At 38.0% G+C, this 22,745-nt stretch overlaps 2 protein-coding genes across 5 annotated transcripts in view; both read left to right on the top strand.

Moving 5' to 3' along the window:
- The window catches only part of DBT (dihydrolipoamide branched chain transacylase E2), a 52,548-nt gene extending 37,804 nt beyond the window's left edge, over positions 1–14,744 (top strand). For all 4 annotated transcript variants that reach the window (XM_015073839.3, XM_053214521.1, XM_053214520.1 and 1 more), the window contains 6 exons: positions 2,070–2,286; positions 2,924–3,090; positions 7,004–7,081; positions 8,316–8,507; positions 8,650–8,721; positions 13,061–14,744. In XM_015073839.3, coding sequence (XP_014929325.1) covers positions 2,070–2,286; positions 2,924–3,090; positions 7,004–7,081; positions 8,316–8,507; positions 8,650–8,721; positions 13,061–13,228 — 894 coding nt within the window. In that variant the 3' untranslated portion in view covers positions 13,229–14,744. The remainder of the gene's footprint in view (positions 1–2,069; positions 2,287–2,923; positions 3,091–7,003; positions 7,082–8,315; positions 8,508–8,649; positions 8,722–13,060) is intronic.
- A 4,481-nt stretch (positions 14,745–19,225) lies between these two features.
- Positions 19,226–22,745, top strand: part of LRRC39 (leucine rich repeat containing 39) — a 29,571-nt gene continuing 26,051 nt past the window's right edge. The window contains exon 1 of the mRNA XM_027058499.2: positions 19,226–19,380. The gene's annotated coding sequence lies outside the window, so the exon portion shown is untranslated. The remainder of the gene's footprint in view (positions 19,381–22,745) is intronic.

Here is a 22,745-nt window from a genome sequence, read left to right as displayed (position 1 = left end):
CCCCAAATCTCGTATTCAACTTGGAGGCTCTCTAAATGCCTCCAAGTATTTTGGGGTGTTTTAGAAGCTTCATTACATAACCCCTACTGATTAAATCATTGCCTGTTAGCAACTGATTCAACCTCCTGCCCTGGGGTAGGGGTACTGAAAGTTACAAATGTCTAATCACACAGTTGGTTCCCCTGGCAACCAGCCTCCATCTTTAGGTTCCCTAAGGGCTTTACAAAGGTTCATTAACATAATAAAAGACACTTTTTTATCACTGGTCATTTCAAGGATTTTAGGAGCTCTGTGCCAGATCTGGGGAGGAAGACCAAAAATATACTTGTCATAAATCACCATCTCACAATGAGTGTCTAGTGGAAAGTGGAATGATGTCATTTACTATTCTATAGGAAGCAATAATAAAACATATGTGCCATTTAACTTGGGCTGAGAAACTCAACATTCCAAATATGCCTCAATAAAATTAATTTCAATTTTTTCAATGTTTATTTTTGGGAGAGAGAGAGAGAGACAGACAGACAGACAGACAGAGACAGAACATGAGTGAGGGAGGGGCAGAAAGAGAGGAAGACCCAGAATCTGAAGCCAACTCCAGGCTCTGAGCTATCAGTACAGAGCCCTATGCAGGGCTCAAACTCACAAACCTGGAGATCATGACTGAGCGGAAGTCAGATGCTTAACCAACTGAGCCACCCAGGCACCCCTAATTTCAATGTTTTGTACTTATCTTTCTTAAACAACTATCAGAAAAAACTAAGAGCTTTTGTATGATGATTATTTTAACTATTAGTAGTACTGATAGCCAGGTTGCTTTAAACATGCCATAAAGGCATGTACATGAGTGTCTTTCCACAATGTCAGCTTTATTCAATCATAAAGCATTTAACTGGGCTTCATACATGTCACAATACAACACAACAAACAAGATACAATAAGGGTTAAGAGGTTAACAAACCAAACTCGAAGTCAGTGGTATGCATTTGAGAGTTGAGGTGAGGACTCGCTGTGGCCTGGGTCACCTCTTGGCACATGCTGCTTATTATAATGTTCAGAAAGTAGAGGATCAGATGTCTTCTGTTCAGAGATCAGTCAGGTGAACTTTTGGTGGTAACTGCCTTTTTAATGCAGTCACATGTGGAAGGCTCAGCATCTGGAGAGTCTGTTTGCTACAGAAGTCTTCCCTTTTTAAAGGAGTTTAGTCTTTGGCTTTGACAGGCCTCTGGTGATTCGAATCAGTTCCTGGTTCTTCCAGATTCTCACGACCTTACAGGTATCAGTCCTTAGTACTATGCTGGTTTGGGTGATGCGGCCTGCTGTTAGCTGCAATACCTTTGGCTGCTTAAGTCACTGCTTGACATGAGTGAGTCCATCTTGCTCTCTAAGGTCAGAAACATGGGTTGACATTTGTTACAGTGTTTAACTCTTTAAACTTTGAGTTCTTCTTATATAGTCTCCAAAAAAGAAAAAAATCTAGTAAGAACTGCAAGAAGTTTAAAAATAGTTGACTTTAAAAATGTAAGTTTTCATAGCTATGGATTATATGCAGTGCAGTGCAGATTATCTGCAATGCAGATACTGCATTGTTACAACATTGGCAAATGAACAGTATATACAAAAGTAACAAATGTGGGGCACCTGGTTGGCTCAGTCAGTTAAGTGTCCAACTTCGGCTCAGGTCATGATCTCGCAGTTCCTGAGTTCAAGCCCCAAATCAGGCTCTCTGCTGCGGTGAGGAGCCTGCTTTGGTTCCTTTGTCTCCCTCTCTCGCTGCCCCACCCCTGCTCACGTGAGACAGCATGTTCTCTTTCTCTCTCTTAAAAAATAAACTTAAAAAAAAAGTAACAAATGAATTTTAAAAAGTAACAAATGATTACATATGAAGGGCAGCTATTGTTTGTTAGCATTCTATGAAGATAATAAAAATGTTCTTTCCTTATACTAATTTATTGGGCAGAAAGCCTTTTTTTTTTCAATTGGTTAAATTCCATTTAGAGATTTAAATGATGGACATATTTATTTTTAGATAGTATTATTTTTAGCATTAAAATGTGTCATTTTTTTAGATTAAGCTGAGTGAAGTTGTTGGCTCAGGAAAAGATGGCAGAATACTTAAAGAAGATATTCTCAACTATTTGGAAAAGCAGACTGGAGCTATATTACCTCCTTCACCAAAAGCTGAAATCGTGCCACCTCCACCCAAACCAAAAGACAGAACTATTCCCGTACCAATATCAAAGCCTCCAGTATTCACAGGCAAAGACAAAACAGAACCCATAAAAGGTAATAACAGTCATGTAAGGCACTAGGACAAGTTATCTGGGGACATTTACTTCACTAGATCGTTCTGTATAGTATGGTGTTTTCAATTCTTACTGAGGGGAAAGTTCAAATTCCCCCTTTTTTAGCGGTGAAATAACATAGTTTTTCCAGAAAAGATTCAGTGTATTTCTGTTAATTTCTGAAGAGTAATAGGTTAGCAGGTTTCTTGGACTATACACATGTATACTGATAATTGCTCTTTTTGAAGACTTAAGATGTTATAATTTTTAGTTACCTTCCAAATAACTAGCTCTGATTTGTTATTTATAAACTCTTAGGATAATTAACTTCCAGAAGCGTGGCTTTGCAAGAAATCCATTAGGTAAATACATGGCTTGCATCTTTTTATATTTTTCTATATACCATAGCATTGAAGGCAGTTACTTCCTAATGTTATTACACTTGACCTTGGGTGCTATGCTGTAATCAGTGCTTCAGCATTGGAATTAGTGTCTTTCAAATCACGTAATAAAGATGGTAGCCTCAAGAGGAAAAGTTTAGTTGGAAAAGTAAAAGACATTAGAGAACCTTCAGTTTTAGTAAAAAGGTTTAAAGGATTTAAGAATTCAAAAAAATATATGTATTTAATGTTTTCCAGGCTTTCATAAAGCAATGGTCAAGACCATGTCTATAGCCCTGAAGATACCTCACTTTGGGTATTGTGATGAGGTTGACCTTACTGAACTGGTTAAGTTACGAGAAGAATTAAAACCCATTGCTTTTGCCCGTGGAATTAAACTCTCCTTTTTGCCCTTTTTCTTAAAGGTGAGATTCATTCATTTCAAACAGGGCTTGAATAGGCCATTAAAATTTTGTTTTGCAGATATACAATGTGTTAACCATGGATTTAGATAAAAATATTACTTTTCACCATATCATATGGTTAGAAAAATGTACAAGTGCACTATTTCTTTGTTTCATAGGAATTTATAAAATTGCAATTTGTGTCATAATTTATCAACTCATCTCTTTGAGCTAGCTAAAGGATTGTCTTGCCAGTTAAGTAAAGCCTTTAATTCTGAAAAGATCACTCCAGCAAAATCCTGATTTGGACAAAAATGAGACTTGGTATCATTCTTGCATATCACTGACATGTGTTCGTTTTCATTTACTCAACAAACTTATATTGAACGTCCTGGAAATTGTTTCTAGGCCTTAGGACCATTATAAAACAAGACAGTCAAAAACAAAGCAAAACAAAACAACAAAAAAACAAAAACAAAACAAACAGCAACAACAAAACAAAACCAAGACAGTCAGCTGACCTTAAGCAGCTCAACGTCTAGCTCACATTAACAACCATTTATGAAGCAGGTACCATGTGGCAGATTATGTACTAAGCATGCTATATACATTATCTCTCCTAATTCTCAGAATACCCCTGATGTGTAAATATGGCCATATTCACTTTCTAGTTAAGGAAATTAGGGTTCAGAGAAATTGAGAAGCCTGCCAAGGATATATGGAACTTATAAGTGGAGAAGCCAAGTTTTGGGTTCTGGTCTGTTTTACTCAAAAATGCATACTGGTATCTCTAATTCTAGTGTGGCTGGCTTCCCTCTAGCCCTTTCTCCATACTGTACCAAGACTGACCTTCCATAAATGAAATTACTGTAGTATTCCCCAGTTCTTTTCAGTGGTCTCCTTCATTGTTTTCAGGTTAGTTTCTAAACTCCTTCGTTTGGCATACAAATATTATTGCAGTCTCTACTGCCTACCTCTCCAGCCTTATCTCTCAGTCACTCCTGTTCTAATCAGATTAAGCCTGCATGGCTGCTGGACTTAAGACTTCACGTGAAATGCCCCCTCCTCCTTGATCAAATGCCTGCACATCCTAAATGCCAAATTTTGTTCAGGAATACCCTCCTCCAGAAGCCTTTTGTAGCTGTCACAGTTTGAGTTAAATACTCTTGTTTCTCATTGCAGTGTATCTCAGTGTATTGCACATGTTTGCTCTGTTTTCTCTTCACTGGATGCTGAGCTTCTTGGGGCAGAAACTGTTAATCTCCATTGTTTTAGCAACTACCCTAAACAACTAAGCGAATGCTCTATAAACATGCAATGTAATAGATGTCTATAAATGAGACATCTGGGTTATATTTTAGCTATAGAGTCATTTTTAGAGACACAGTAATTGAATCAGATGGATGAAATCACCCAAATTTTGTGCAAATGAGAAGAAAAGAAGGCTACAGATTTTACATCAGCATTTAAGGGGTAGATACAAGTTGAGTTGGCAGAGACGGTGGAAGAAAGTGAGTGGAGTCAGTGCTATGACAACCAGGAAAGAGTCTCCTAGAAGTCAGTGTATCAACAGATCACCCCCAAATTTAGTACTTTGAAATAACATCCATTTATTACTTCTCATGAGTCCACAGAACCAGTCTGCTGATCTTGGCAGATTTATTTCTTTGTCTACAGACAGCTAGTAGGTTGGCTAGGGGTGGGCTGGTGTAGGATGGCCTTGGCAGAAATAACTCATTTCTCCCCTCACATGTTTCTTTTCCCCCCAGCATGCTAGCCTGCACGTGGTCTCATAGTACTGTCAGGGATGAAGAGAAGAAGCAGAAACGTCAAGCACGTTTCTAAGCTTTGCTGCATCAAGTTTGTTCTTATTTCATTGGCCAAAGCAAGTCACATGACTGAGCTCAGAGCAGTACCACAGGGCATGGATACAAGAGGGGCTTGAACCTTCGAGGCCATTTCTTCAGCTTCTCATACCAAGAGACAAGAAGGAAGTTGGGATGGGCGACACCTGGCTGCCTCAGTCAGTAGAGCATGTGACTCTTAATATTGGGGTCATGAATTCAAGCCCCATGTTGATTGTGGAGATTACTTAAAAAATAAATAAATATAAAGCCCTTAAAAAAAAAAAAGTTAGGATGGGAACAGGCTATTGGAGTAGTAATGAAGAGGTCATGAGTAGCCTTATGCAGAACTGATTGAATAAAGTATTGTTGAGGTAGAAGCTTGATTCCAGTTAGTTGGTAAATGAATAGAAATTGAGGAAAACACTAAAAATATATGGTAAAAAGCAGATAGAGCATAGGCACAGAGGGCAATTATAGTGCTTGTTTGGGGTGAAGAAAGATTCCATCTGCCCTCTCCCCTCCTAGAAAAACTGGAACAGATTTGTAGGCTGAGGGAAAGAGCTGGAAAATGGAGAGTTAAAAATAATGTGAGTGACACTGGTGATGTCTGTTTTGAAGCAAGCAGAGACCAACTTTTTAATATATTGAACTTCTTTTATTATTTTTCTTCATTGTTCCAATCTGAATGAAATATCTTTATTTTGAAAATAAAATTTAGTGTGCTTTATTTGTTTTCAAACAACATTTTTTTCTGCCTATGTAAATTAGAGAACATTTGGAAAATACTACAATCTATTGTAGAAGGAAAAAATGACCTCGTATCTGTGAACACACACTTTGGTTTTTCTTTTACAAAATTTGGATTACATTCAAAATAGTGTTTTTATGTGTAACACTTTAACCTTAGTTATGGATTTTTATATAGAGCAGGTTAAAGTTACAGTTGTCAAATCAAATGCTTAGTAAAACCTGCTTTAACTGTCTAGTTCAAGGAAATGATTTTTAAAAAATTTTTTTTGAATGTTTACTTATTTTTGATAGAGACAGAGCATGAGCGGGGGAGGGGCAGAGAGAGAGGGAGACACAGAATCCGAAGCAGGCTCCAGGCTCTGAGCTGTCAGCACAGAGCCCAATGCGGGGCTTGAACTCACGAGCCATGAGATCATGACCTGAGCCGAAGTCGGACACTCAACCCACTGAGCCACCCAGGCGCCCCAAGGAAATGATTTTTTTTTTTTCCTGACATGACTACTGACCTACAGGCAAAAATAACACTTAACACAGTACATATAAAGGACTCTTAATTGGACTAGATAAAGAGGGCTGGATTTTAAGGACAGTTTTAAGCATTTTTTATTTTCCTATTTTTAAAATTGAATACACGGCATGCCAACCAAATGCAGTGTGTGAACTTTGATTAGATCCTGGATGGGCAGAGAAACAGATACAGAAAACATTTAGCGGACAGTTAGGAAAACTTGAATATGGACAGAAGAGGAACGTTACAAAGTAAGAAGAGGAAAAAAAAGGAAAAAAGATTAAGGGAGAAGAAGGCAGAGGAGGGAGAGTTTGGGAAGGTGAACTCTAAAGTAAATGCTCACACCAGCTCTGCCCTTCACTAGGCCAAAGACACCTATTGGAACACAAGCATGGTTGGTGCCCTTGGAAATGCTTCTCACTTGTTCTTTCTCCACAGGGAAACAGCTTACTACCTTGTGTTTTAATTCAGTGTTTCGAACTACAAGTTTACTTCTCATGTAAGATTCTATGTGCAAGTGAGGAAACCACATAGAATTTAGATATTTTCTATGGTATTTTGGTTGATCTGTATAGTCATTTTGAAAATCTTGATGTTTACAGCTGCTTGACAATGTTATCTTTTCTTCTTAAGTGATTAGGGTGACCTAGTTGCGCGCCTGCTTGGAGATAACATGGGGAGTAATATACCTAGGTACATATAGACTTGAAATTAAGCTCAGCTTAATTAAGCATCATTAAATAAAGCTCCCTCTCTCCCTCACACCTCTCACTGCTTCCAGTTTCCTGAGTTAAAAGTACTAATGTTGCATTCTCTTTCTGTTAAACAGGCTGCTTCCTTGGGACTACTACAGTTTCCTATCCTTAATGCTTCTGTGGATGAAAACTGCCAGAACATAACATATAAGGTTGGCTATGTGTTCTGGCAAGTTCTTGCAAATACAGAAAATAGTGCAGATGAACTTGTAGGTTAGAAAATCTTTTGTACCTCAAACAGCGGGGTTTTTTAGACTAGAATTAAAGGTATGAGATAAAATATTAAACCGAAGTACAATTTATTACTATTGTTAATGATTTTATTTGTTAATAATGATACTGTTCAGATATATGGAGTACCATTTTTAAGCCCCTTTGGTTTATCGCTTAAAATAATAGAAATAAATGGCTGTCAAGCAATGGATTATGTTAACCATTGTGCATATCCTCCCCTCAAAGGAATAACCTCTCTCAAAATGGAGTTCCTGCAGTTTTTAAAACCAGAATAATTTAACCAGAAATAGGAAAAGTAATGAAAGTATGGATTCCACTTGAGTGAACTCTTCTGTTTGGACTGAAGATTTATTGAAACTGAGAACACTTTTTGGGATGCTGATCCTTATTTATACTTCTTATTAGAAAGTGAGCTTAGATATTTTAGCTGGTCGGATTTAAAATGTTCCCATACAATATGATTCATACATATGTTTAATACAATTTCCTGATTAAGTATATACTTGTTGCAAAAAATATTCAGACAAGAAGGTAACCATCTTTACCTTCAATCCTATGACCCTAAAATAACTTACTGTTTGTGTGGAGACGTGCATCCTTCCAGGATTTTATTTTCACATACTTAAAAAAAATCATACGTATTTATACATATTGTGTTTTTAACTTAAAGGTTTTAAACTTATTCCTTTCTCATTTAATATATAATGGACATCATTACATGTCAATAAACATAATTTTGTTATTTGTTTAACCAGTGGCTTATTATTGATAAACATTTTGATTGTTTGCAGTTTCTCAGACTTAGTCTGAACTCAATATCCCTGTGTATCTCTATATACTTCTATATTTATCTCCTAAACACAAAGTTTTATAAATGTTGGTACATATTGTTAAATATTCCCGAGAAAATCTTATATACCCCCCAGCTTATATATCCACTAGTAATGTATAGAAATAGCCTGTTGCCCTATATTATTACCAATAAAAATTTATCTTTTGCAAAAAAATCCTTTTAAAATCCTTTAAAAATTATTTAAATCATCACCAATTTGGTAGAAACAGTTTTTGGCAGTTGTTTTTATAAGATAGTGAAGGTTGTTCCTTTCTTTTCTGTTAACTTATGGAAAGGCTTACTCTATAATTTTTTTTTAGGCTTCTCACAACATTGGGATAGCAATGGATACTGAGCAGGGGTTGATTGTCCCTAATGTGAAAAACGTTCAGATCTGTTCTATATTTGAGATCGCCACTGAGTTGAACCGCCTTCAGAAATTGGGCTCTGCAGGTCAGCTCAGTACCACTGACCTTACAGGAGGAACATTTACCCTTTCCAACATCGGATCAGTGAGTAATAGGAATGTTCAAATTTATAAACCATAACTTAAGGTTTCTGATCATATATTCAATGAAAAATACAATATTGCATTTGCCATTTGTTCCCCAAAAGCTTACTTTTTCTACTTTTCTTTTCTTTTTTTTTTTTCAGATTGGTGGGACCTATGCCAAACCAGTGATACTGCCACCCGAAGTAGCAATTGGGGCTCTCGGATCCATCAAGGTATGTTTATCAACTAACTGGCAAAAGAGTCTTAGCAAATTGGGAGAGTAAACACAACAGAGTGACATTTCAGCGGTTTTTCCCTTGCTTTGTAGATTTGAGTATAACATTTGGCTCAGTAGGCCAGTTATTTCTTCCTAAGAGGTAGGCCTGCAATTCTAGTGTCTGCCTCTGTGTATAACATGGTGGTGATCTGGATTGTTCTGTATGGATCAACCATCGTGGTTCATGCCAGGCACTGATGTGAGTCATTATGGATAACCACAAATCTAGCCAATCTACTTCTATCAAAAATTTTTATTTCCGAATACCAAAGATAATAGTAGGCCAGTACAAATTATTATTTATAGCACAGTGAGACACCATTTAGAGAATTTTTCTCAAACTTCGCTCTGTTCAAGAATCGTTGAGAGTACTAGTTAAAAATGCAGTAGTCTTGGGGCACCTGGGTGACTCGGTTAAGCGTCTTGGCTCTTGGTTTTGGCTCAGGTCGTGATCTCATGGTTTGTGGGTTCGAGCCCCATATCAGGCTCTGCACTGGCAGTGTGGAGCCCACTTGGGATTCTCTCTCCCTGTCTCTCTCTCTCTCTCTCTCCCAAAATAAATAAACTTCAAAAAAAAAAAAATATTGCAGTATTCTTAGCCTTGGGGACCGAGCTTCCAGAACTTAACATTTTAAATAAGAACCCAGGTGGTTCCAACTTGAGTGACCTGTGGCCATGTTTTAGGAGACACTGACCTAGAATAAGGGTTGCAGTGATTCTTAACCTTGGCTATGTGGGGACCTTGGGAAAAAAATGCCTAAGCTCACCCTATACCAACTGAATCACAATTGCGGGGTGTAGCAGATAGGGCTTGGGCATCCCTATTAACTCAGTGTTGAGAACCACTAGAGTTAAAAGAAGTAAGCCCCTGGATTCCATCTCAGTACCACCATTATTAAATGTCATCACCACATTGACTATGATTTTGGTCTTCATGCTTTCAGAAGAATCTTTTTTCTTTATGTTTATGATGCTTCCATACTGAGTATCTCTGGGACTTGTCTTTCATGAGTTTATTACTTTTGTGTTGGCATCCAAGCCTCCACAGATACTTTCATTCAGCCTTTTTTTTTTTAATGTTTGTTTATTTTGAGAGAGAGAGAGTGTGTGTGTGTGTGTGAGAAAGAGAGAGAGAGAGAGAGAGAGAGAGAGAGAGAGAGAGAGAGAGAGAGATAAGGGTAGAGAGAGAATCCCAAGCAGATTCTGCACTGTCAGTGCAGAGCCCAATGTGGGGCTTGATCTCATGAACTGTGAGATGATGAACCTGAGCTGAAACCAAGATTTGGACATGTAACCAACTGAGCCACCCAAGCACCCCTCCTTAGAGTCTTTTAATACAACAAAATGTTACTTATCTGAATGGAAGGCTTTGAAGCAGAGACAACATGTAACTAGAGTTCCAAGCAACATAAATATGAACCTTGCCCTCATCAGATCAATAATTTTTCAGTGTTAAGCATTCTCTTCCAAAAACAGAATATAAAGCCTCTGTAATTGCACTTCCAATATTTTAAAACTTTATTTTAACATTCACTTATTTATTTTGAGAGAAAGAACAAGAGAGCACATGAGCAGAGGAGGGGCAGAGAGAGAGAGAGAGAGAGAGAGAGAGAGAATCCGAAGCAGGCTCCATCCTGCCAGCACAGAGCCTGACATGGGGCTGGATCCTACAAACTGTTAGATCCTGACCTGAGCCAAAATCAAGAGTCGAACGCTTAACCTACTAAGCCTCCCGGGTGTCCTTCATTCAGCCTTTGATTTGCTTTCTTACAGATAATACCTCAGCTACTACGTTACTCCTTTTTCCTAGCATCTACTCTCCCTTCTAGCATAGAGAGGAGATAGGGAGAGAGATCCAGAAACACATAGTGAGAGTCTGTTCTTTACAAATCAGGAGTGTCTCTGAATATAATTTCCCTGTCACCCATTCTCCACCCAGCATTTGAATCTCACAGAATTCTGACTTCCTACAGTTTCCAAGCCATCATACCTGAGAAAGTTTTGTTTTTCTTTTTCCTTAAAGATAAGATGTATTTTCTTCTGGACTGTGTGTGTGTGTGTGTGTGTGTGTATAATTATGGTAAAATCTACAAAACATAAGTTTACCATTTTAATGTGTACAGTTCAGTGGCATTAGGTACATTCATGTGTTTACAACCATCACCACCATCCATCTCCTGAAGTTTTTCCTTGGCCCAACAAACTCTGCTTGTGTACATCACTTTTTGTTTATCTGTTCATCTCTAATGAGTATTTGAGTTGTTTTCTTTTTTTGGCTATTGTGAATAGTGCGGCTATGAACATTGGTGTGCAGATATCTGTTCAATAGGTGTGTTTTTACCAAATCATTGTTACCCATGATTTCATCAAGCTATGAAGAATAGTTCTTGGAGTATAAGTCTTCTAATATTTGTTGGGTGGGAACAAATAGTGTGTCTCCAATCCCTTTCTTTCATAGTGTCATCTCTCCTTTGTCATTTTCTGTTTTCACTATAAATTTTGAACGTCTTGTTGCCAAAAAGTCTAAGTTACGAAAACCCCCACATAACTCAGTTCTCTGTCCTTGTCTTCCCTAACCTATTGGCTGCACCTGAGTCAATTGAGCCATCCCACTTCCTTGGAAAACCTCTTTCACTGTGACTTTGCAGAATACCTTGCTATTGTGGCTTTCCTTCTGTCTACTGCTGATTCCCTCTGAGGCTCCTTTGCTGAAACTTCCTTATCTCCCAAGGAAGATTTTGATTCTCTCTTTAAGCTGTGGGGTATTCCTGGGCCCCCTTCTGGCCGTTTTCTTTATCTGATCCCATCTTATGGCTTTAAGCGCCATTTATATACTGATGACACCCAAGTTTATATCTCTCCTTTGATCTGGAAATTCATATATCCTGGTTGGGTATCTAATTAGGCATCTTGAATTTCCTGTTCCTTTCCTCACCACCTCCCACCCTCAAACTTACTCCTCCTGAAGTTTTCCCCTTTCAGTAAATGACCATTCTGCCCAGAAACCTCCAATAAATTCTCACCTCACTTAGATCAGAGCCAAAGTAGCTGCAGTGGCCTATATGGCCTTCCACTGGTGCTACGCAGTATGATCAGGTACCCATGTGAGGCCATGAATGTTGTATCCAGACTGTGAGGACACCAGTACAGAAAGGGAGAGTAGGGCTTAGATGCTTTCACAGCAGTTTGACAGGTGATTTTTGGTGTATTGAATCTAATACGAGAAGTTAGGGCTTGCGTTTTATATATCTTTTAAATTTTTCTTTTAGTAATTTACTTTTAATATATTTTTTAAAAATAGCTTGCAATGGATTAGAAATTTTATTTTATTTTATTTTATTTTATTTTATTTTATTTATTTTTGAGAGAGAGACAGAGAGTATGAGTCGGGGAAGGGCAGAGAAAGAGGGAGACACAGAATCCGAAGTAGGCTAGATGCAGGGCTAGAACCCATGAACCACAAAATCATGACCTGAGCCAAAGTTAGACACCCAACTAACTGAGCCACCCAGGCGCCCCTGTATTAAAAAAATTTTTTTAATAACAATAAGTCATTTACCAAAAACAGATTGAGAAGCATTGCCCTTGACAGTGTGCCCACTTTCTTTCTGCTCCATCCATGACCTCATCTCCCACCTCTCACCCCTGCCCCTCCACTGCAGCCACCCTGCCTACTTTGCTGTTCCTCTAACACTCCAAAGTCATGTTTCCCCTCTGTCTCTCTTTGAAGATACATCTGGCTTGTTTCCTCGCTGCCTTCAGTAAGGAAACGATGGTGAGGCTTTCCCTGCCCACCCTGTCAAACAAAAAATGCTGCCTACATCTAGCCACTGCCTACACTCTCTCCCCTTTCCACATGGCTTTATTTTTTCCTTTGTACTTTTCTCTAACATGCTATATATTTTGCTTATTTATCTTAGTTTTCTCTCTTTCTCCATACAATGTTAGCTCCAGGAAGGCAAGGATTGTTATTTGTTTTGTTCGCTGGTTTAGCCCCAGAGTCAAGAAGAGTACCTGGCACATAGTAGCTGCTCAATAAATAACTGTTAAAAACAAATTGAAATCTGAGAAGAGATTTACTGTATATAAGGAAATTATACAGGAGACAGGAAGTACCTTGGAGAAACTGAAAAGCTTGAGGCAGGTACAGAGATGGGAAAAATTTTCAAGTCGTTGGGATGCCCCTTTCTTTTCTGTCACAGGAAGGGGGGTTGCCTAATCTTTCACCATTGCTGTTGCTAAAGCTTGTACTTGGAGCAAGTGAAGTTTGACTCTGTTCTTTGCCTTATTTCTAGGTCCTTCCCCGATTTAACGAGAAAGGAGAAGTGTTTAAGGCACAGATAATGAACGTGAGCTGGTCAGCTGATCACAGAATTATCGATGGTGCTACAATGTCACGCTTCTCTAATTTGTGGAAATCCTACTTAGAGAACCCAGCTTTTATGCTCCTAGATCTGAAATGAAGAGTATAAGGCATCATTGAACTTTTTCAGCATCCAAAGAACATGTAGAGCCTTGCTGCACAGCACACGTTCTTCGTCACAATTTGTATTATAAATGATTTGTATTGTGTGATTCAGGTTCCCAGGCACAATATTTATCTATTTCTGTTAGACATTTTACAGAAAATGAATAACGGTGTAATAGTTCTCCCGGGGCTGTCACATTTTGTAGGTCATAGTGTGACTTCTTACTATGGTGCTGAGGTCTTTGTGTCCATGGACTGAAACTAGGAAGAACAACGAAATTAACGTTACTAAAAGACAGATTGCAATATCTGGTATTTACCCTATTTTTTTTTCTTTTCCTCTTTTAATTTTAGATTGCCCCTTAATGAAACTTTTCAATTACACTTAGTTGGGAAATGGAATTTACACACAAAAGTATCTTTCATTTCCCCACAATAATGCTAACTGTTGTATAAAAAAGTGCAATTATACTTAAACTTTTAAGATATCCACGGTTATGTTGCTTTGTAGAGATTATCTGTAAATGTCTTGTTTATATAAACTAGTATCTTTTAAAAGAGAAAATTATAAGCTAATCTTAAAAATGCCCAATTATAGGGGTGCTTGGCTGGCTCAGTCGGAAAAGCATGTGACTCCTGATCTTGAGGTCATGAGTTCAAGCCCCACCTTGGGCATAGAGCTTATTTCAAAACAAAACAAAAAAAAAAATCCCAGTTATAGTTTTATAACCAGTAAGGCTATCAAAAGTGTTTGCTTAAAATGAATATTCTTTTAGAATTGGTAACTTTTTGGTGTGTTGTTAGGAAAAAAACCACCTCTGCAAACTTGCCTCATGTAAGAGAAGTGCTTTAAATGTAGCAGCCGCTGACATTGTCTTACATTTAGAAGTCCATTGCCTTTTAACTATTTTTTATCTTTCTTGTCTTCAGCTAAAACATAGAATAGAATAAGAAATTAAGATGTATTCCATTCTCCATATCCTAAGATGGAATGTGCATAACAAGAGAGAGAAGAGTCTAATGAGTAATTATGGACATTAAAATAATGAATCTCATACAGAAATGAAAGTATCATAATGATCATTTTGTAGGAGGCCCACTTTAATCAGAAATACCATCAAGGTGAATATAATCCAGTTTGCATTCAGAAATCCAGTTTGCTTCTAATGTTTTCTAATTGATTACTATATGTTCAAGTGAAATTTTGTGAGAAAAAAAGTTGTTTTAAATCTGCTTGATTTTTTTTCAAAATGAAAATGACCTGTAGATTAGAAAATAATGGATCAAATGAATGTTATTATTTTTTAAATTTAGGTAGTACAAAGAGTCGAAAATAAAATAATCCATGATCATACCACTATTAACATTTTGATCAAGGTATCTGTATACATAGCTATTCTTTTTATAAAAATGAGATCATGCTTTATCTACTATTTTATAATTTGATTTTTTAATTTAACATTATATCACAAGTAACTTGACATGTCAATAAACAATTCTACATTATCATACTTTTAAGTGGCTGCATAATATTCTGTGTGTGTTTGTTAGACATTTGATATTAAACATCTACTGTATACTCAGCATGGTGCTAAGCACTGGGCATAGAATGCCTGCCCTCATGGTCCCTGCCTTCATTAGTTTACAGTCAAATAGAGGAGGCAGGTATTAAATAGTTCTAAAAAGTAAAATATCATTACATGTCTAACTGGGGAGAAAAACAGGGTGCTATCAGGGTGTCCAATAAATGTTGCCAGTCCTGTCTGGGAGGGTTATGGGAGGATGTACCATAATTTAACCAATTCCCTATTAATGGCATTTGCAGACTTTGAAATGACTAACCATATGATCAGTTGTCTCTTAAGGAAGATTCCCCAAATCTACAGTGGACAGTGCTCCTTGCATCCATGATTATAACTATAACCTAGCCATATGGCCACACCTAGCTGCAAAGGAGACTGGGAAATGAGAAGGCATGTGCTTAGCTAAATATTTTGTTACTATGGGTGAAGGAGATAATGGATATTAGGGGATAATTGCTGTCTCTGCCACAGAAGATATTTTATCCATTTCTGGTTACAGAAGACCATAAGATATATAACAATTTTTTAATGTCACATAGCCACTAATGTGCAAACTGACATTCAACCCATGTGAATCCCCTTATGTCTTAACACAACTCTGACCAACTTGTCTGACTTAATCCAGTAACCAATAGGCAGTAGTATTGGGTTGAGACACTATCAAGTGAATTGCCTGACACAGCCCAGATTTTACATTATTTTTCTCCAGGTCTTCTCTGAGCTTTCTCAGCAATTGAGAAAGCGGTTTCATTTCTTTTGTTTTCTTTTCTACTCTTGTCCCCTGGGACATGTCAAAAGTACCATTATCAAAAAGGTCAAAGATTTGAGGGAGATAAAAATGCAGGGACTACTTGTTGCATTCCATTGTTCAAATTTCTCTCCTCTTCAGCCTGAACCTTTACTTTTAAAGCTTAACTGTCAGGACTTTCTCCACTATTAGTAGCAAAAGCCTAATTCTTACTAGGTTATGTTACAAAGGGAACTCGATTCATATAACTGAAATCCTCAGGGGCATCGGTTTCAGGTATGGCTGGATCCAGGGACTTAATAAATTCCAGACTGTCTCTGTTTTGCTGTCCCTGTCTGCCTCTGTCTCTGTATCTCTGTCTCGTCACTCTGTAACTATTGGATCTTTTTTGCCTCATGTTGACCTCATTCTCAGGTCAAGCTGTCCCAGTGTGTTGACAAAGATGCCTACAAGTACCCAGATTTACATTCCTCAGAACTCACATTGTTTCCAGTTAAAATCTCAAGGGAAGTTTAGATTGGTCTGGCTTGGTTCACACCCATTAATGTGGGCAGAGGAGTATAATGGCCTGATTGGCCAGGCTTGGATCTTAACGGTCACCTTTGGAGCCTGGAAGTCAGTCAGCCCCAATGCACATGGACTAATAAGAAAGGAGATCTGGAAGAACATCTGGGCAGATTAAAAAATAAAAGTCAACCAAATGAAGTGAGATATTGCCCTCCCACCCCACCTTATATTAAATAATGAATGTTTTCTTTTTTCTTATGTTTATTTTTGAGAGACAGAGACAAGCGGGGAAGAAACAGAGAGAGAGGGAGACACAGAATCCGAAGCAGGCTCCAGGCTCTGAGCTGTCAGCACAGCTGACAGTCTGATGCCACCCAGGCACCCCAATAATGAATGTTTTCTAAGAGATCTCTTTAAGACCATGGGTACAGAGGAAGTTGAAGAGGTAGAATAGGGAGTAAGAGGTAAATACAGAAGATAATATTAAACTATTGGTTGTGATTCCAAGATTTTTCAATATCTCCGAGAAAGAATATTTGTATTTTCTTCCTAGTTTTAGTAACAAGAAGTAATGTGATTCTCAAATATCAAATGATGCGGTGTTGACAATTCATCCGATGTTAAAATATGAATCACTAGCTTCAGTATTTTCTATTCATCTTTCTTGAAAATTTTGCATGCTAATCTATTCACTAGCTTTGATGTTTTACGCTTATACTGGTATATTAATTATGGCAGAAGGAAAAAGTTTAAGTTATATTTTCCAAGTCCATTGCTATGAAAAAAACAAGATTAACAGGATGCTATGGCTTACCATAGGGATATCTATCAAGAGAAAAAGAAGATGTGCATTCCAGTTTACCTGACATCCTATGAGAGATCATGGTCTCCAGGTTAAACTGATTCCTTCCAGATTCTTCAGCAAATGCCTCAGCCATTCTTCACAGTACCTGTGCCAAGTCTCTTCCCTTCATTTAAGCACCTACACAAATGGCTCCCCAGCCCTGTTGTACCCAGCAGACAGCTCCTCCTTCTGTCTTCAGAGAACACAAAGTGATTCAACCCAAGGTTCTGTCATTTCTCCCCTTTTCACCTCAAAATCTCTATATTCTCACACTTTCCCTTTGTTTTCCTTTTGGAGGAAGATGTGATTCTCTCTCAGCAAAACCCACACTTCCTACTCTGTATTTTAATTCCATTTCTTCCTCCTGATCCTTGTTTTATGTTTAATCCCATGGGCCCATTTTGATCTTTTAGTCTCTTCCTTACATCTAGAACTGTACCAGATGCACGTCTCCAGCACACTGGTTAAGATTCATTTCCAGTTCCTCATGGAGAAGTTATTGGAGACTGATCCCAGAACTCTCAGCAAATTTAATTTTTTTTCTTGTTGATAAATGTATCAGGGTAATGTCGTATGTCTATAAACCTGTTTCCTTTTCTTTTTGGGCACACGGTTAAATATTTTCCAGCCTAGCCTGCAGTTACGTAGGGCCATGTAATTTATTTCTAGCCATTGGAGAAGGTAAAGTGATGTAACCATTTCTAAATGTGGCCCATAGAACCTCCCAAGAGATCCTCTGTACTCCCTTTCTTTCCTCTCCACAGCAACCTTGAGGACTTTATGTTGAAGATGGCAGCCACACAAGATGGAAGAAACAAGCATCTCCAAATGACTAGGTGGTGATAAAGCCTCCCCACCACCACACCCCAGTACTGATTGGTTTGCATGTGATACAGGTAAAATAACTTGTATTGTTTGAAGACACTGGTATTTTCAGATTAATCTTTTACTTTAGGTAGTAATAACCCTAACTCTGAGCTTTCCAATGCAATAGTTACTAGTGACATGTGGCTCTTCACACTTAAATTTCAATTAATTATTGTGGCTATTGAGCAATTGAAATGTGGCTAGTATAACTGGGAAGCTGAATTTTAACTTTATTTCATTTGAATTCATTGAAATTTAAATGTGAAGAGCCATATGTGGCTAGTGTGCACCATATTGGACATTACAGACATTGAATATTTCCATTACCATAGAAAATGCTATTGAATCGTGCTGCCCTAATAAATATATGGAGAGAACTGTTCTTACTTTTTTTTTTTAAAGTTTATTATTTTGGGACAGAGAGAGAAGGTGCACACTTATGAGGAGCAGAGAGAAAGGGAGAGAGAGAGAATCCCAAGCAGGCTTCAGAGTCAGCTCAGAGCCTGACATGGGGCTTGAACCCACAACTGTGAGATCATGACCTGAGCTGAAATCAAGAGTCAGATGCCCAACCTACTGAGCCACCCAGGTGCCCCAAACTGTTCTTATTTTTAAAATAATCCCCTCCCCCAAGAAATTCTCTATTTCTCTAAAGCCAATTTCCCTCTACCTAAGAGAAGGCTCAAAACACTCCGTTCTCACATTGTTAGCTTTACTGTACCTGCCTCTGCATGAACACACTCCTGTCTTGTTCCTTCTTGCCTTTGCCTAACTTTTAGAATGGATGGTCTTGAACTCCTTGTGATCTGGCTTCCTTCCCAGCTGCTCACTTGTAATCACAGTGTGTTCAGCAAAAGGTTTGGCCACACCTGTCTCCCAGATGTCTCCTAAATAGTTCTCTCTACCCCCATCACTCTCCTGAGCTCTAGGCACTCATTTTCACTCTTTCGTGTCTCAAGGTCATCACATGTTTCAGAGAGACCAGGTCAACTCTGAATTATTTACGCCAAACCCTGAGGTGACTCATGTTATCATTGTTATCCCCACAAAATTACCACAGCTCTTTTCCGTTCCAGAAAGCATTACCATTTAGGCAAACACTGAAGGTAGCATTAATCCTTGATGACTGCAAGCTCAGAATGAAAGGGAAATGACTTCAGTATGAGGCAGTTGCAGTCCTGAGCCGAAGGGTTTTAACCACGAGCTAATTCTTGTGCTAGTCAGACCCTTGTGAGAGAACTCTAGGCCAGCTTGCTAGAACTGAGCAGGAGAATTTGGAGATGGTCCAGAGGAGAGCCACAAAACTCAATCACGAGCAAGAGTAAGAGATACTCAGGCTTTTACTGAGTATCATGTGGAATGTTTCAACACAAAGCATTGAGAACAGCTGCTCTGGGCCTTGACAAGAGAAAGGACAGAAATGAGAACAGGTGGGAGATTAAGAATTTAGGTTAGATAAGAGGCAAAGTCGGGATAGTCAAAAAAGGGTTCAAGCTTATCCCAGGCTGAGGAGGGGGAGGCCAAGTCCCTCCAGCAAGCCCCAAAGCCTCTACCCGCCTGTATTTCCAGAGGAACCGCCAGACTGTGCTAAACTTGGGGTAAGCTATGTCATTTGAAGTTTGCTGCAGGAAGGTTCTTAATATGTTCTAAATATGTGTTAAATCTAAAAATGTGGCAAAAAGAAAAGTAAAAAATCAAGATTATAAAATCTGTGTGGAAGTTGCAAGAGTGCAATCATCTGGAAAAACCTAACAAATTAATTCCCTGGGAAAAGGAAGCCAGAGTTCAAACTGCAGTAACAAAAGCAACTACGTTGATGGCAGGGGTAATTAAATTAATGGAAACTGCAGGGATGAATATAAATCAGAATGACTAATAATTTGAAACATTAGTTATTCAAATGCGACACAGAGTCCTCGATGAGCTAAGTCGCCGCACTAATAACTGCAAACCAAGGGCTTTACAAATTGCACAAGAACCTGGCTTTGGTCCCATTATGTTTCTGTCACAAGCTTAGAAGGGCTCCCATTGGCTTTTTTAAAACCACCATTGTCATTTACTGCACTAGTTTCCCTAATAAGGTTGTGAAAATGAAAAATATTGATATATAAATGTAATGCACTCTAATTGTAATAAAATGGTATTTACAAAAGATGTTGGGGGGGTTGTAATTTTTTCTAAATGCATTGTCATTTCTCACAGCTTCTCTCTTTACTAGATGTTACAGGTTTAGTAATTGCATAGTATTTGTGGAAATGTGAAAAAACAATTTTTGTAGTTGTCTTTTGAAATGTATACAATATGTCCTCAAAAGTTGGGTCTCTATCCTAGAAACAAAATATTATGTAATTCATATAGAATTATGCAGTTAAAGAGTTAAAAGTTTGGCATAGCTTTTATTTCTGTAGAACTGAAAAGCAGTGCATAAAAATAAAAGCAGAAAGAACGTATCTTTTTGTTATGTGGCCCAACATACCTCCTTTGACTGAAAGTGCAGTTTTGGGGTTCTTATTTGGTGGATATAGGAGGGGTATTGTCCTTTCTTTTGTTTTGTTTTTTTCTTTTGAAACAAGACTGCAGTGGCTTCTATTCTGTGGTCATCTGATTTGAGGTTTAAATTGCCCCAGAAAGTTGAATAATATTCTGATTACTGCTTAGGTTTTATATTTCCTGTAAGAACATTCTTTACACAAGAAAACTATAGCACCAACTTATTCATAAGAGAAATGATGTTTTGTTCATGTGTATTTTGTTTGCTAAATTACATATTAGACTCACAGCATGCTTTTCTCAAATGAAGATTTTAAACTCAAATTCAAATGGCCTTCTAGTTTCTGGCCCATTCCCCATAGGCTACAGAACAAATGAGTGTCTGAATACACTAATTTCTTGTGTCTCCACTGTTGATTAGGTTAGTGAAATGCTGTGTGTGTGTGTGTGTGTGTGTGTGTGTGTGTGTGTAAAATGATAGCCGGCACAAAATCCTAAGGTCAGAAGTACATTTTTATTCTTAGTTAAATACATTAATTTTTGGCTATAAAACATGTTTAATGACAGAAAAAAGAAATAATTCGCATTTAAAGCTAAACTTTTTTCTCAGCCATTTTAGTAACTTAAATATGTCAGTTATTAAAGACTGAAACTCTGTGGGGTCATGCGGCAGAAGTCATGTGAGACCGGCTAGAATCTGAGAACTTGAGCTCCAGGGGAAAGGTATTTGGTATCTAATAGTGTTTCCTATCATCTTGGAGGAAATGTCCCTATTTTGTTGGACCAAGTGGTGCAAGTTAGTATGCAGCTGTAATTTCCTAATAGAAGTATCAAAATGTGGAAAATAGTGACTCCACATTGGCAATGTTTGGCAATCATGTTGTCTACTTTCCATCCCTTTGTACACACACACACACACACACACACACACACACACGACCTTAATGGAACATTTTCACATAAAAGAATATCAATGTTCCAGAAAACCCTACAGCTCAACAAATCAGTTTTAAAATATTCTTGTTTAAGGGGCACCTGGGTGGCTGAATAGGTTAAGCAACCAACTCTTGATTTTAGTTCAGGTCATGGTCTCACGGTTTGTGGGATTGAGGCCTGTGTCAGGCTCTGTCCTGGGATTCTCTCTCTCCCTCTCTCTCTCTGTCTCTCTGCCCCTTCCCTGCTCATGTGCACTCTCTCTCTTTTTCACTCTCTCAAAATGAATAAGTAAACATTAAAAAAAAAAGGAAAAGATATAAACAAAGTACAATTACAGAGGCTTCAAATTCTATCTCTGAAAGAGAATTCCTAACACTGAAAATTTTTTATCTGATGAGGGCAAGGCTCATATTTATGTTTCTTGGAACTCTAGTTACATGGTGTTTCTGCTTCAAAGACTTTCATTCTGACAACTAACATTTTGTTTTATTAAAAGACTCTAGGGAGGGGTGCCTGGGTGGCTCAGTTGGTTAAGTGTCTGACTATTGGTTTCAGCTCAGGTGATGACCTCACAGTTCATGAGTTCAAACCCCACATGGGCATCTGTGCTGACAGCATGGAGTCTGTTTGGGATTCTCTGTCTCCCCCTGTCTCTGCCCCTCTCCTGCTTGTGCATGTGAGCTCTCTCTCCCTCTCAAAAATAAGCATTTAAAAAAATTTAAAAAATTTAAAAAAGACTCTAAGGAGTCCTAAAAGGGCCTTACAGATTAAAATCCCAAGGTAGTATACTCTTATTTTCCATTGTTTCTCCCTATGTTCCATTATTTTCTTTTCTTATTTGAATAAATGGGTCACACAAAGCAGATGCTTCTATGCTTGATATGATTCCTTATAGTACTGTAGTGTTGTCAGAATTTATGGGAAGAAGCTTGACTCAATGATCAGTAGTTCAACTGTTCTATTTCACTTTGTAAAAGAAAATGCTCTAGGTCTGATATAATCATGCTTTTAGGGGCACCTGGCTGGCTCAATCAGAAGAGTGTTCAACTCTTGATCTCAGGGTTGTGAGTTTGAGCCCCACATTGGGCATAGAGATGACATAAGATAAATAAATCAGCAAATTTAAAAAAAAAAACATGCCTTTAAAAACAGAGTAATAACTATTTTATCTTAGTATTCTATGTTTGAAACGATTATAATCTTTCTCTAAATGTAAGCCTATGTATTAGCACAGGTCATGATGGAATAGAGTGAAAAAGAAATGGAATTATGTAGCCTGAATCTCAGTACCCCCGTTGCTTCCTGTCTCTATTCACTGCCCCTCTAAAGATGTATTAAGCAATAATAAAATTGCTTTGATATTGTTGGTGTCCACTACAAATGTAATTTTGTGTGACTTCCATAAACCTGTTTTTTTTTTTTAATTTTTTTTTCAACGTTTATTTATTTTTGGGACAGAGAGAGACAGAGCATGAACGGGGGAGGGGCAGAGAGAGAGGGAGACACAGAATCGGAAACAGGCTCCAGGCTCTGAGCC

The sequence above is a fragment of the Acinonyx jubatus genome, chromosome C1, assembly GCF_027475565.1.
Source record: "Acinonyx jubatus isolate Ajub_Pintada_27869175 chromosome C1, VMU_Ajub_asm_v1.0, whole genome shotgun sequence".
Classification (NCBI taxonomy): Eukaryota; Metazoa; Chordata; class Mammalia; order Carnivora; family Felidae; genus Acinonyx; species Acinonyx jubatus.
The sequence above is the reverse complement of the archived record's forward strand: the minus strand, read 5'-3'. Positions and strand labels throughout refer to the sequence as shown.